At 63.6% G+C, this 11,494-nt stretch overlaps 1 protein-coding gene across 1 annotated transcript; it reads right to left on the bottom strand.

Annotated features, from left to right (window-relative positions):
* Positions 1 to 930: 930 nt before the first annotated feature.
* Positions 931 to 5,784, bottom strand: HMX1 (H6 family homeobox 1). Its single transcript, XM_060147455.1, has 2 exons — positions 5,139 to 5,784; positions 931 to 2,310 (listed from the first exon to the last, which is right to left on the bottom strand). The coding sequence occupies exons 1-2, from the start codon at positions 5,533 to 5,535 to the stop codon at positions 1,649 to 1,651; spliced, it is 1,059 nt and encodes a 352-aa protein (XP_060003438.1). The 5' UTR covers positions 5,536 to 5,784; the 3' UTR covers positions 931 to 1,648.
* Positions 5,785 to 11,494: the final 5,710 nt, after the last annotated feature.

An 11,494-nucleotide genomic window follows, 5' to 3' on the forward strand; every position in this document is an offset into this window, starting at 1 on the left:
TGGGGGTGACCCCCGTGGCGCCTTCTCCTGGGCTGTCTGGCGCCACCTCTGAGAACTCCAAGGACACCGGAGGGTGGCCCTGTTGCTGTGCAGCTCAGCCTGGGAGCGTCCGTTCCACCCAAAGCCCCAAAGCCAGGGGGCAGAGACAGGTTTCCGAGGGGGCTCAGTTTTCTTACAGAAGTGACCGTTTCAAGCACCGAATGACCTCTCTCTCTGGGCTCGAGAAGCACACCCAGTAAAGTGTCCTCCCCCCACGCAGGAGGGCCCTGTCTTCACCCTGCAACAGGCCGGCTGTAGAGAGCCAGCCATTGGAAGAAGCTTTCAATAAGCTTTCCTCAAGAGCCCATAAACTCGGGCCCTGACCCGGGACTTTGCCCACGGGTCCGAGTCCCCCAGCTCAAGAGAGACTGCGGATGGTCCAGGGGATGAGGCCCAGGCCAGAGAGCCCTGTTCCCCACCTGACCTTGCTGGGCTGTCTGGCGCCGGTGTTTCGTTTTGGCCAAAAGAAAAAACCCCTTATGTTAGAGATGGCTCTCAACTCCAGTGAGGGACGGGGCAGTGGATGCAGGGGGCCACACAGCTGGCAGCCCCTCGTGCCAGGTGAGTGGCCCGCGGGCTCTGCCTTCGCCTGACCACTGGCTTTCGGTTGTCGCCAAGGCCCCGGAACTGAGCGACAGAGGATGCAGAATCCCCTTCCACCCTACGCCCCTCTCCTCCCCGACCCTGACTTCCCCTAAGGTCTCGCTGGGTCTCCCTGTCTGGAGAAAGTGGGGGCTTGAGAGTACAGCTCGCAGGCCCCGGCTCCTGCCTGCCCTGCCCACCTGCCCCCGGCCAGCATTGGAGGGTGCTCCAGGAGCGGGGAGACGGTGCCCCCCATAGCCCATTACCAGAGGAGAGGCTCGGCCCCAGTGATCACAGAGCAGCGGCAAGTGTCCAGAAAACGTCCCTTTTTATTCCATACGCAAATGAGTAGATTCATTTAAAAAAAAAAATGTCTTCGCCAGGATAACCAGGGGCTGCAGCCTGGGAGAGAAGCCCCAGTCTGGCCCCATCTCCAGAACGGACAATCTGAGAGCAGCGCCACCTGGAAGGATCTTCACCCCTTCCGCTCCACAGGGGCTCTCTTCCTGGGATTCTCTCTCTGCCAGCCCGGAGGCCTGCTGCCCTGCCCGTGCATAGTCCCAGGCAGGGCTGTTCGGGTTGGAGAATGGTCACCTCCATGAAGCACCTGGGACAGCCTGGATTTGCCGTGGACTGCGCCCAGCCGCTGGCTCCGGCAGGGCGGGGGCTGGATCTGCTCCGAGGTTGAGGCCTGCCCCCGGGGGTAGGGGGCTGGGGGAGGCTCTGGGCTGCGTGGCCGACTGTCTCTGTGACGCTCTCTTCCCAGCGGGGATCCAGCCTTGCGACTGTCTGGGGAGCCACAGTCACCTGCGTCTCTGTTACATTCTGGACGATCTTCCGATCTTCGGACAGGGGTTCGGCTCGCCCGGGCGGCAGCCTGCGCTCCCCGAGGCGCGGCAGGGCCAGGGGAGCGTCCCTGCCCTCCCTGACGGACGGCCCCCTGGCGCCACCGCTGCCGCCTCGGCCCGTGTGCGCGTCCGCAGAAGTCCCCACTGGCCACGGGGAGTGGGCCCGGCCGGCCGGGGGCTCACACCAGGCCGGGCATCTGCGCCCGCAGGAAGGGCACGGAGGCGGCGGCTGGGAAGGCGGCCAGCGGGTAGGCGAGGGCCCCGGAGAAGCCGAGCAGCGGCGGGGGCGGGGCGGGCGCGGCGGGCGCCAGCGGGAAGGGCAGCGCGGCGGGAGCTCCGGCGGCGGCGGCGGCGGCCGGGGGGCTTTCGTGGTAGAGCACCGGCACGCGGACCAGGCGCTGCGCGCCCGGCGGGGACAGGCTGGCGGCCTCCAGCTCGGCCGCCAGCTGCCGCTTCCACTTGTTGCGGCGGTTCTGGAACCAGATCTTGACCTGCGTCTCGGTGAGCTGCAGGGAGGCGGCCAGGCCGGCGCGCTCGGCGCTGCTCAGGTAGCGCTTCAGGTCGAAGGTGGACTCGAGCTGGAAGACCTGGCTGCGCGAGAAGACCGTGCGCGTCTTCTTCTTGCGGCCGCCGCCCCCGCCCCCGCCGCGCGCCTCCCCCGCCGCCGCCGCCGCCGCCCGGGCCTCGGCCAGCTCCGCCGCCTCCTCCGCGCCGGCTGCCGGGCCCCTCGCCGCCAGCTCCGCCGCCTCCCGCTGCACCGCTCCCGGCCCGGGGCCCCGCGGCCAGGCGCCCTCTGCGCGGCCCATCTCCTCGCCCGTCTCCGGTGAGTCCCGGTCGCTGGCTGCAGGGGGGGAGAGGAGGAACACGGGTTGGTTCCGGAGGCTGATCCCCCGGCCCTGTCGCTGAGGTCAGCTGCTTCCCCCGCGAGGTCACCCACAGCCACAGGCAGGGAAATTGTCCCCACGCAGCCCCACCTACGGCAGATCTCACCCTGGGACCGGAGAAAGGCAGAGCATCTGGAGGTGAACTTGAAGACCTGAGCGATGCTGCAAACCAACACGCTGGCCACACACTCACGCCCAGAACCGCGCATCCACACGGAGGACAACAGAGGGAAGACGGAAGAAAAGGAACACAAAAACACAAACAAACACAAAAAGAAGACTGGCTCCCTTAAACAGTGACTTCGAATCAACACACACAAAAGCCCCGGAGGTACACCTCAGGGAGGAAAGGATGGTCCTTCTGAGAAATGTACACACCAGAAACCAGCACAGAGAGGGCCTCATCCCTAGCGCTCAGCCCTAGGCCAAGTCCCCCAGACACAGAAATAAAGACTTGCCATCACCTCTCCCCACTCAGGCCCAGGAGCAGATGCAGAACGCCCGCGTGCACAGAAATATTCCCATTGATGGAGGATAAGCAAATGCAAACAATTCCCCAAACCACACTCCAACCAGGTGACACTGGGAACCTATTCTCCCCCGATTCCTGTGCCCCTAGTTCAAATGTCCATGGAGATGTGCCCTCTCCACCCAAAATCACACTCAGAGGGAGTGCAGACGAGGGCAGCTCTGGCTCCGTAGAAACACGCGGCAGCCGCATCTCACCCCAGACACACTGGGCCCATGGTTGAGCCTGTGGGTTTGGGGCTACAAAAGCCCACAGAGTGTCCCCGAGCTCATGTTCCAAGTACCAAGCTGCACACAGTCTCCCAGAGGAGACGCCTCCCCTCCCCAGGTCTGGCAAGGGGTGATGCCTCCAGGTGAAAGAGTCTGCCCAGGACCCAGGTGCTGGTCCAGATTCCAGGCCCAGCTTGAAAAGGGCAGCCGCCTGACTTCCGGGCTCAAGAGGCCAGCTCAGGCCAGCTTCCCTTGTGCCTCAGGCCGAGGCTCCTGGACACAGGCCGCAGGTCAGCATTGCTTGGCCCGGCCAGCCCTCAGAAGGCAGCGGTGAGCCCGCAGCGTGAGGAGCCCGCAAGGTGTGCAGACACCGGCAGGCTGTGTCTGTAGCTTGGTCCCTGCGCTCCGCGGCTCCCCCGGAGGTGTGCCGATTTGCGTGTGTCCCTGTCCAACCCTGGCGGCATGAGCCCTCATGGTGTCCAAAGAGGGGTCAGGTTCCAGGCTGGCATGTGTGCGACCAGATACGGGGGGGGGCAGACTCACAGAGGCCCACGTGCTGCCACACGAAGACAAGACAGGCCTGCCAGCTCTGGTACAAAACAGGGACCCCTAACCCGCATTATACGAAAGAAGAACCGGCTCTTTGGTGGCCGCCTGTGGGGCTGCAGCTGTAGAAGAACCCCAGGGACAAGCGGGGAACGCATTCCCCACCCCGGGGAGACCCTTTTCACAAACACCCCCAGAAGGGCACTACGTCTGATCACTCAATTTCGGGACGAACACTGAGGCCTGCTCGAGCTTCCCGGAAGGGAAGGGGGTAGGGGCCCGGGACCTTCTGGGTGTAGGCTCTGAGATGCGGGTCCCTTTGCGAGGGGCTCAATCCCACACCAGAGAAGGGGTTATCCAAGAGGTGAGAGGGGTCTGGCCCACCTACTACCCCCTTCCTCACCCGCCCCCCAGCACTCGCTAACTTTCGCTTGGAGCTGAAAGTATTTCAGGGCCTGGAAGAGTCTTCAGTTGGCCTCACAGTGTGCGTTTGTGGGGGGGCTGGCAAAGCCTGGGGGCTGAGGTTAGAATAGCTTCCTACTCCTCTTGCCCGGGGCGGGGGGCTTCCTCCAAACGGCAGGTCCCCAAGGGAGGCAGCGACCCCGGGGAGGGGAGTAGAACTCAGGGGTTGGGACGCCCAGTCAAGAGGGGCGATCGATCGGGTTCCAGGGCTGAAAAACCCCCCACCCCCAGACTCAGAGCCCTTAGCAGGGAACAAAGGCGGGGGAGGGGGAGGGGCAGAAAAGGGAGAGAGAGGGGTGGGACTGGGGGCGTCTGGCCTTGCACAGCCACAGCCCAGGGGCTTGGGAGGCCCAAGAGGGAGAGCCAGGCCCCTGCCCCAGGCCCTGGCTGCAGCTTGTAGAGGAGATGGGACTTTGGGGACACGGCTGCTGGGGAAGAGCGCTGTCCCCCGTCCAGGCCTCCACAGCAGCGGTTCCCTCTGCTCAACGCCCCCTTTATTTTGCTGAGTCTGACTCTGTCTCCTGACCCTCTCTCTTTCCTTCCTTTATCTTTTCTCTGTTCTCTCCATCACTTATGGGTTTCTTTTTGCTTTTTGTTTTTCATCTTCTCTTCCCCCCTAGCTCCTTTCTCCGCCCCCAACATCCCTCTCTTTCTTCTCTGTCCTTTTCTCTTCTTTTCTGCCCCTCCCCCCCGTGCCCCCTCCCATGGCCTGCCTTCCCCTGTTGTATTCCCCACCCCCCTTCCTCTTCTCTTCTTAGCTGTCTGTTGTCCCCTGTCCCCAGGTTCCCCTCCAAGGGCACTCCAGAGCCTGGTGATGGGTGAAGCCCAGAGCCTGCGAAACCTTCTCCCTGCATGGGGACCCTGTCCTGGAGAGTGGGCCTCCAGACCTGCTCAACCAGGGGCTCTGCTGGGGCCCGACACGACCCAGAGCCTCCCACAGACGAGGAGGATGGCCCAGAAAGGGCGCCAACGAGCCCAAAGTCCCCGAGCAAACGCTCGGGGAGGAAGCCCGCCCCCCCTTCCCCGCGCCCTCACTCACTGTCAGGGCTGAGGCCGCTTCCGTAGCCTCCGTGCGGCCGCGAGTACCAGCGCGTGGCGCCTCCGCAGCCCAGAGCGTAGGGCGGCCCGGGACCCGGGGGCGGCCGGGGACCGAGGCCCAGCGCGCCCGGCCCAAGCAGCGCCCGGGCCCGCGCGTCCCCGCTCGGCCCGGAGCCCGCGCGCAGCTGTCTCCGCCGCTGCAGCCGCCGCCGCCGCCGCGCCTGCTCCGCGTCCTCGTCCTCAGGGTCGTCGTCGTCCTCCTCCTCGTCCTCGCGGCCGCCGCCGCCCTGGGCCGCGCGCCCAGCGCCCTTGGCCTCGGCTGCCAGCAGGTTCTCTATGAGGAAGGAGGAGGCGCGGGCCGGCGTGGCGCGCCCGGGCTCCGTCAGCTCGTCCGGCATCGCGGCCGCCGGTCCGTCGGGCTCTGCCGGGCTCCTCGGGGTTCCGGGAGCCCGGGGTGCGGCCGGTCCCGGTCCCCGCTGGGGACGCTGGCGCGCGGCTCCCTGGCGCACGCGCGGGCCGGCCCTGGAGCCGCTGCCCGGAGCGCTGGCGTCGGGCCCCACGGGGCAGGCAGCGGCCTCCGCGCCGGACTGGGCTGGGCCGGGAGCGGGTGCGCGCCGACAGCCGGCCGGGCAGCAGCCTCGCTCGCCTTTCACGTCGCCGCTCTGGTCGCCGCCCGGGCCGGCCCCGCTGGGGGCGGGGAGGGCAGGGGAGGGGCCAGCAGGGGCGGGGCGGCGCGGGCCGGGCGGGCAGCCAGCTCAGCCCGAGGATGCCGCGCCGGCCCCGAGTGCGGCCACTGCTCGGAGACGCCGCCCGGATCCGGGCGCGCAGGCGGTCGCGCGTCCGAGGGCGGGCGGCCGGCGGCCCAGGCGGGGGGTCGCGGCCAGTTCGGCCCCGCGTGATTCATTCCCCCGGCCCGAGCCACCCGAGCCGGGGGTTGGAGAGGTGGGGCCTCGGTCGCGGGGCCGCCTATTGGCTGCGGGGCTCCGATGAGAAGCAGACTGGCCAATCAGTGTCCGGCAAGGGCAGTAATTACCTCGCTGAGGGGAGAGTGTTGGACCGAGAGTGAGGAACTGCGTGTGTGCGCGCGCACGAGTGTGGTGTGTGTGTGTGTGTGTGTGTGTGTGTGCGTGCGTGCGTGCGTGCGTGCGTGCGTGTGTGCACGTGTGTGTGTGCTTGTATGTATTTGTGTGCATGTGTATACCGTGGCAGGAAGACCCCGGGGCTTCCAAGAAACAGCAAGAGAATGGGTTTGTCATTTTTTTAGACTCCGGATGTCAAGGCTGCAAAATTGTGGCATATTTTTAATATTTACACTTAATGAAATATGGATTTAATGCCAAAGGTAGTGCGATAGAACTCTCTAGGTCTCAGATTCAGGCTCAAAATGTAAGAAAATGCTAGCCCCCACCCCTATCCCCGTGGCCCTGCCGACAGAACGCCCGATGTCACACCCGCTGAGCGAGAGGAGGTCTCCACCGTCCAGCTCCCTAAGAGGCTCGGGCCTTAGTGGCGGGCGGGAGCCATTGCCCCGGCCGGCCGCGTAGGTCTTAGGGGCAGGCCCCGACTGTAAAGCGATGGGGAGTCAGTCCCCTCCCACTTCTGCAGCAGGGAGTGCAGTGACCAAAGTGCATCCCGGCCCACGCCGTCGCCCTCGGAGCTGTGGCCACTCAAGAGTAACCTTCTGACCGGCTTCCTCTGGGAGCGGGTGACGGCCGAGTCACCGGACGGCAGCGCGGATGCGCGGGCGCAGCAGGCTTCACCGGACGCGGGTTATCGCGGAGAGGTACACCCAGCCTCCCAGTGCCAGCCGGGGGCCGCGACCAACCGAGTGCCGCCCGCCGCCTCACTTTAATTTTCAGAACAACCACGGTGGAGGGAGCATCAACCCCATTTTCCAGAGGGAAAAACAGAGCCGAGGAGAGACCATTCCAGATGGTAAGGGCTCTGGCAGGCCTGGAATTCCGACAGTCAGGGCCTGGGGCCCTTCTGGCACCGGCAGCCCCAGAGTCGGATGGGGATGGGAGCGAGAAGCAGCTGAGCAGCGGGTCTAGGAGGCCGGGAGGCCGGGTGGGGCTGAGGCCTAGTGGAGGGACCTTGCTGGCCCACCTGTGGCCGCGGAGACAAAACGGTGAGCACTTCGGGTGCGTCTTCTGGCTGCAGAGGGAGCCGGTCACCACCACCCCCGCCCCGCGCCACCCCCTTACCAGCTTACCACCCTGAGCGTACCTACCCGCGGCTGCCGGGAGGGACCTCTGGTGCCCAGTGGCCTGGAGACCTTGGGTGGGAGGCGGGCTTTTCTGCAGACTCGAGGACAAGATGCTCGACCCATCTCCTCGCCCTCGCGTCCCGCCCCAGGAGCGACAAAGATGATCAACGACAGGGACTCACCGGGTTGTTTAACTCCAGCCTGGAGGCAGACAGAGTTGGGGCTTTTCCCCCATTGCATGGGTGAGGACACTGGGCCGAAGTGGGCGAGCCGGGGTCTTCGGGAAGAGCTGTGGTCTCCCAAGTACTGCTCCCTGGGGGTGCCCACGGTCAGAGAGACTCCAAGGCAGAGGTACCCCAGCCAGAGGAGGGCAGGTCAAGGGAAGAAATGACTGCCCCGGTCGGTGTGGGGGAGAAGCAACAGCCTGTGGCTAATCACAGCATCTAAGTCGAGGGTGCTTCTAAGAGATGGAGAAACTGAGACCAGAGAAGGACCCGGATGAAAAGACAGGTGGCGGAGAGGGTGACTTCCAGCTGACACCTACTGCATGCAGGCTTCCTGGGGCCTGCCTGTGCGTGGCCCCTGGGCATGTTTCTGGAACCGCAAGCCTGGCGTCACTCCCGTGCTTTCTGAGCACTTTGAGTGGGGGCTTCCTCAGAGTCTGGGTTCTAATGCCTTCTACTCTGGGCTGTGTGGCCCTGGGCAGGGGGCCTCGCCTCTCTGATCCTCCGTTTCCTCTCCTGTAAACCGCGGGTGGTAAGCACCCCTGCCTGCGCCAGGCTGTTGGGAGTGGAGGCCGGCTGGGCATCGGGCACTGCTGGAACGTCTCCCACTGCCTCTGGGGAACATGGAGGGACGGGAGGCGAGGGCACAGGCCGGACCGGGCCGAAGGAGAGTGGACCTTCCTCCCAAGCACCGGTCTTTGGGGGCTTGGAGGGCGTGTCTCCTCCCAGGGGCTCCAGGGCTGGGTCCTGGCACTGCTGTCCCCAGGAGGCTCCCGGCAACTGCGGCAGCAGAACTCCAGCGCGTGGCGCGGGCCCCGGCGAGCAGAGGGTTGCTGCGGAGAAGCAAGACCAGGTGGGGAGGCGTGCAATAGCCGCCCTGGTGCTCGCACAGGCGGCCACCTCTGTGCTCCGTGCGTCCCGGAGTCGGATCGCCACTCTGCTTGGAGGTGACAGGAGGCCGAGTTCGGAGGGGGGATTGTGGGCGGAGGCTTGTCACGTTCAGACCCGGAAGCAACTCCAGGATAGCATCGGGCAGTCAGGATGCTCTCTGGAGACTGACTGTGGAGCCTCACGGCCCTGAGAGGGCTTCTGGTGCTCCCAGGGCCAGAGCCCAAGTTTCTGGTCACCTTTGGGCAGAAGGACTCCCCAGGCAGAAAAGTGGGGCCATGACGTCAGCCGCCCTTCCTCACGTCTGCCCACATGTTTCGTCCACCGCCACCTCTCCCCTCTGCCGCCCTTCCTCACCGCCCGTCCACTCTTGTCTGCCCTAATGTTTCGTCCACTGCCACCTCTCCCCTCTGCCGCCCTTCCTCACCGCCCGTCCACTCTTGTCTGTCCACATCTTTCGTCCACCGCCACCTCTCCCCTCTGCCGCCCTTCCTCACTGCCCGTCCACTCTTGTCTGTCCACGTGTTTCGTCCACTGCCACCTCTCCCCTCTGCGGTGGGACCACCAGAGAATCCCCAGCGAACGGGCTCTTCACAACCGGCAGTGGCAACCTTGTCACCTCCTAGCTCAGTGCTGGTGTCCAAAGATGCCGCATGAGCCGGGGGAGCGAGTTAGTGGGAATAATCCCAAGAGCATAGATCAGGAGTCAGCAAACTGCAGTAACCACTGCCTGTTGTGTTTTGCTTTAATCAGCTTTTTTCTTTGGGAATAATTTTAGAGAATTCCCACCTTAAAATTTAAATTTGATCTTCACTTCATCCTTCAACCCAAGTCCATTTGTCCTAACCTCGCCCCCGTGCCACCCCACATACCTGTTCTTGTGTATGAATTTACAGAAGCAGTATTCCATTATACACCTCTCCCATCTTGCCCTTTTTTCACCTGAATGTAGGAATTTGATACTGATAAATGAAGCAATGATTTTCTGACCACCGTGCACTGAACCAACAGCCACAGATGCCTTTGTTCCAGTTACTATGGTCGAATCACACATTTCCCCCAAACTCAGGGTGTCAGATGACCGTTTATCAGTGTGCTCGTGGGGTGCATGGATTAGGGTGGCTTGTCTCCACTGCAAGGTGTCTGGCCCTCAGCTGGGGGTGGGGCAGGACTTACCTGAGGCACTTTGGCCCCTTTATCTGGGGGCTGATGGTGATGTCAGCAGAGGGACCCCTGCCTGGGGCTTTTCTGTGTGACCTCGGCTTTCTCACAACATGGGTTCCCCAGTACGAGTGGGTGTGTCTGGGGGTGTCGGAGGGGGGCATGGAACGTCACCCGGGAATTCCGAGCCTTGCTCTCCTCCGCTTTGTTGAGTACATGGAGTGGTCGCAGCCCCCATGGGGTGCAAGGGGAGGAACTTGGACCCCATCGCTCAGTAGGGGGATCATCAGATTGTAGGATGAGAAATCCAGGAAAAGACACGTGCCCCAAGGGTAGCGGATCCCCCGTTAGGGGACTTTCAAGATGCTGCCGGCTCTCCACTACTGCAGTTCATGTCGGGATGAACAGACCTGCCCATCTTTCTTTGTGGGCCGGAGAGTCGTCTGGGGGTGCATGCCCCCCGAATGGGACTTCTGGGGGGCGGGATCTATACAGACTCCACGTCACCAGTGCTTCAGAAAGTCTCCCCAGAACAGCTGCATCAGTTTCCCTTTCGTCACATCTTCGCGGCCACCTGGTCTGATGGGACCTTCGTCTGTGGCACCGTGACATGCGTGAGAAGGAAATCAGGTGTTTTCGGTAATGATTCTCTGGCAGCTGACAGGGTGAGGTAGCCGCACTGTGTGGGCAGATGCAGCGAGATGGAGGGGCGGGGTTAGTGCTCCTGAGTGGCAGCCCATGAGGGGGTAGGCGGGGCTCGAGATCTGGATTCGGTTGGATTGTGAAGCCTTCAGGCTAAAGAATAGGGTTCTTAGTTGGCAAAGCAATGGGGAGCCCCTGAAGGGTTTTGAGCTGGGGAAGAGCCAGGACTAGAGCCGGGCCTTGGGAGGAGTAACCTGAAAGCACTAGCGTGTGCAAGGTGAAGGGGCATGCGTAGGGTCCAAGGAGGGTCTCACCGCCATCCTAGCGGTAAGCAGCAAAGCCCCAGGAGGATAGTGGCCATGCAAAGGGACCACATCTCAGGTGTCCACCTGGTGGCACACAGGCCTGGGCAGGGGGTGGGGGGGGTAGGCAGGGTGGGAGGGCGTCTCAGAACGTTCTTATTGGCTTGTCAGATGGTCCACTCCCCACACCACAGCCATGTGAAGTGTCCTTGCAGCTGTCCAGATGTGCAGTCAAGCACCAGGCTCCGTTCCCAGCCCAGCTGCTGCATCCACTGTGGTCATGAGAAAGTCACCACCCTCTGGGGACCTCAGTGTTCTCAGTGCTAAAGTGGGAATAACAATCCCACCCAGCGCACGGGGCTGGCGTGGGGTTGAGTGCACATAACCACGCAGGCAAGTGTTTGGCATAGATTTAAAATGTTGGCTTTGAAAAAGACCAAATGTTTGGAATTATTTTGGCTGCCTTTTGAGGGTCTACCCACTTCCTTCCTTGTGGGTCTGCCTTTAAACCCTGAAAAGGGGAGGAAGATTTTCACAAAGTGTTCGGTGGATGCTTCCCAGAGTTCCACTCCCTGGGACATAGTGGGTGGAGGAGGCAGGGGATGGAGAAGGGGGGGGAGAGGGGAGGAGGGGGTAGAGGGGGAGGGGAGGGGGAAAGGGGGGAGGAGGGGGAGAGGGAGAGGGGAGGGGGGAGATGGGGAGAGGGGAGGGGGAAGGGGGGAGGGGGAAGGAGGGGGAGGGGAGAAGGGAGGAGAGGGGGAGGGGGAGAGGGGAGGGGAGATGGGGAGAGGGGAGGGAAGGAGGGGAGGGGAGAAGGGAGGAGAGGGGGAGGGGAGAGGGGAGGGGAGATGGGGAGAGGGGAGGGGAAGGAGGGGGAGAGGAGAAGGGAGGAGAGGGGGAGGGGGAGAGGGGAGGAGGGGAAGAGGGGAGGAGG

The sequence above is a fragment of the Lagenorhynchus albirostris genome, chromosome 4, assembly GCF_949774975.1.
Source record: "Lagenorhynchus albirostris chromosome 4, mLagAlb1.1, whole genome shotgun sequence".
NCBI lineage: Eukaryota > Metazoa > Chordata > Mammalia > Artiodactyla > Delphinidae > Lagenorhynchus > Lagenorhynchus albirostris.

Coding starts and splice junctions, on each gene's coding strand:
- HMX1 (XM_060147455.1), bottom strand. CDS start 5,535: ATGCCGGACGAGCTGACGGAGCCCGGGCGCGCCACGCCGGCCCGCGCC. Junction 2,311..5,138: donor AAGCGGCCTCAGCCCTGACA/GTGAGTGAGGGC, acceptor CCCCCCCTGCAG/CCAGCGACCGGGACTCACCG.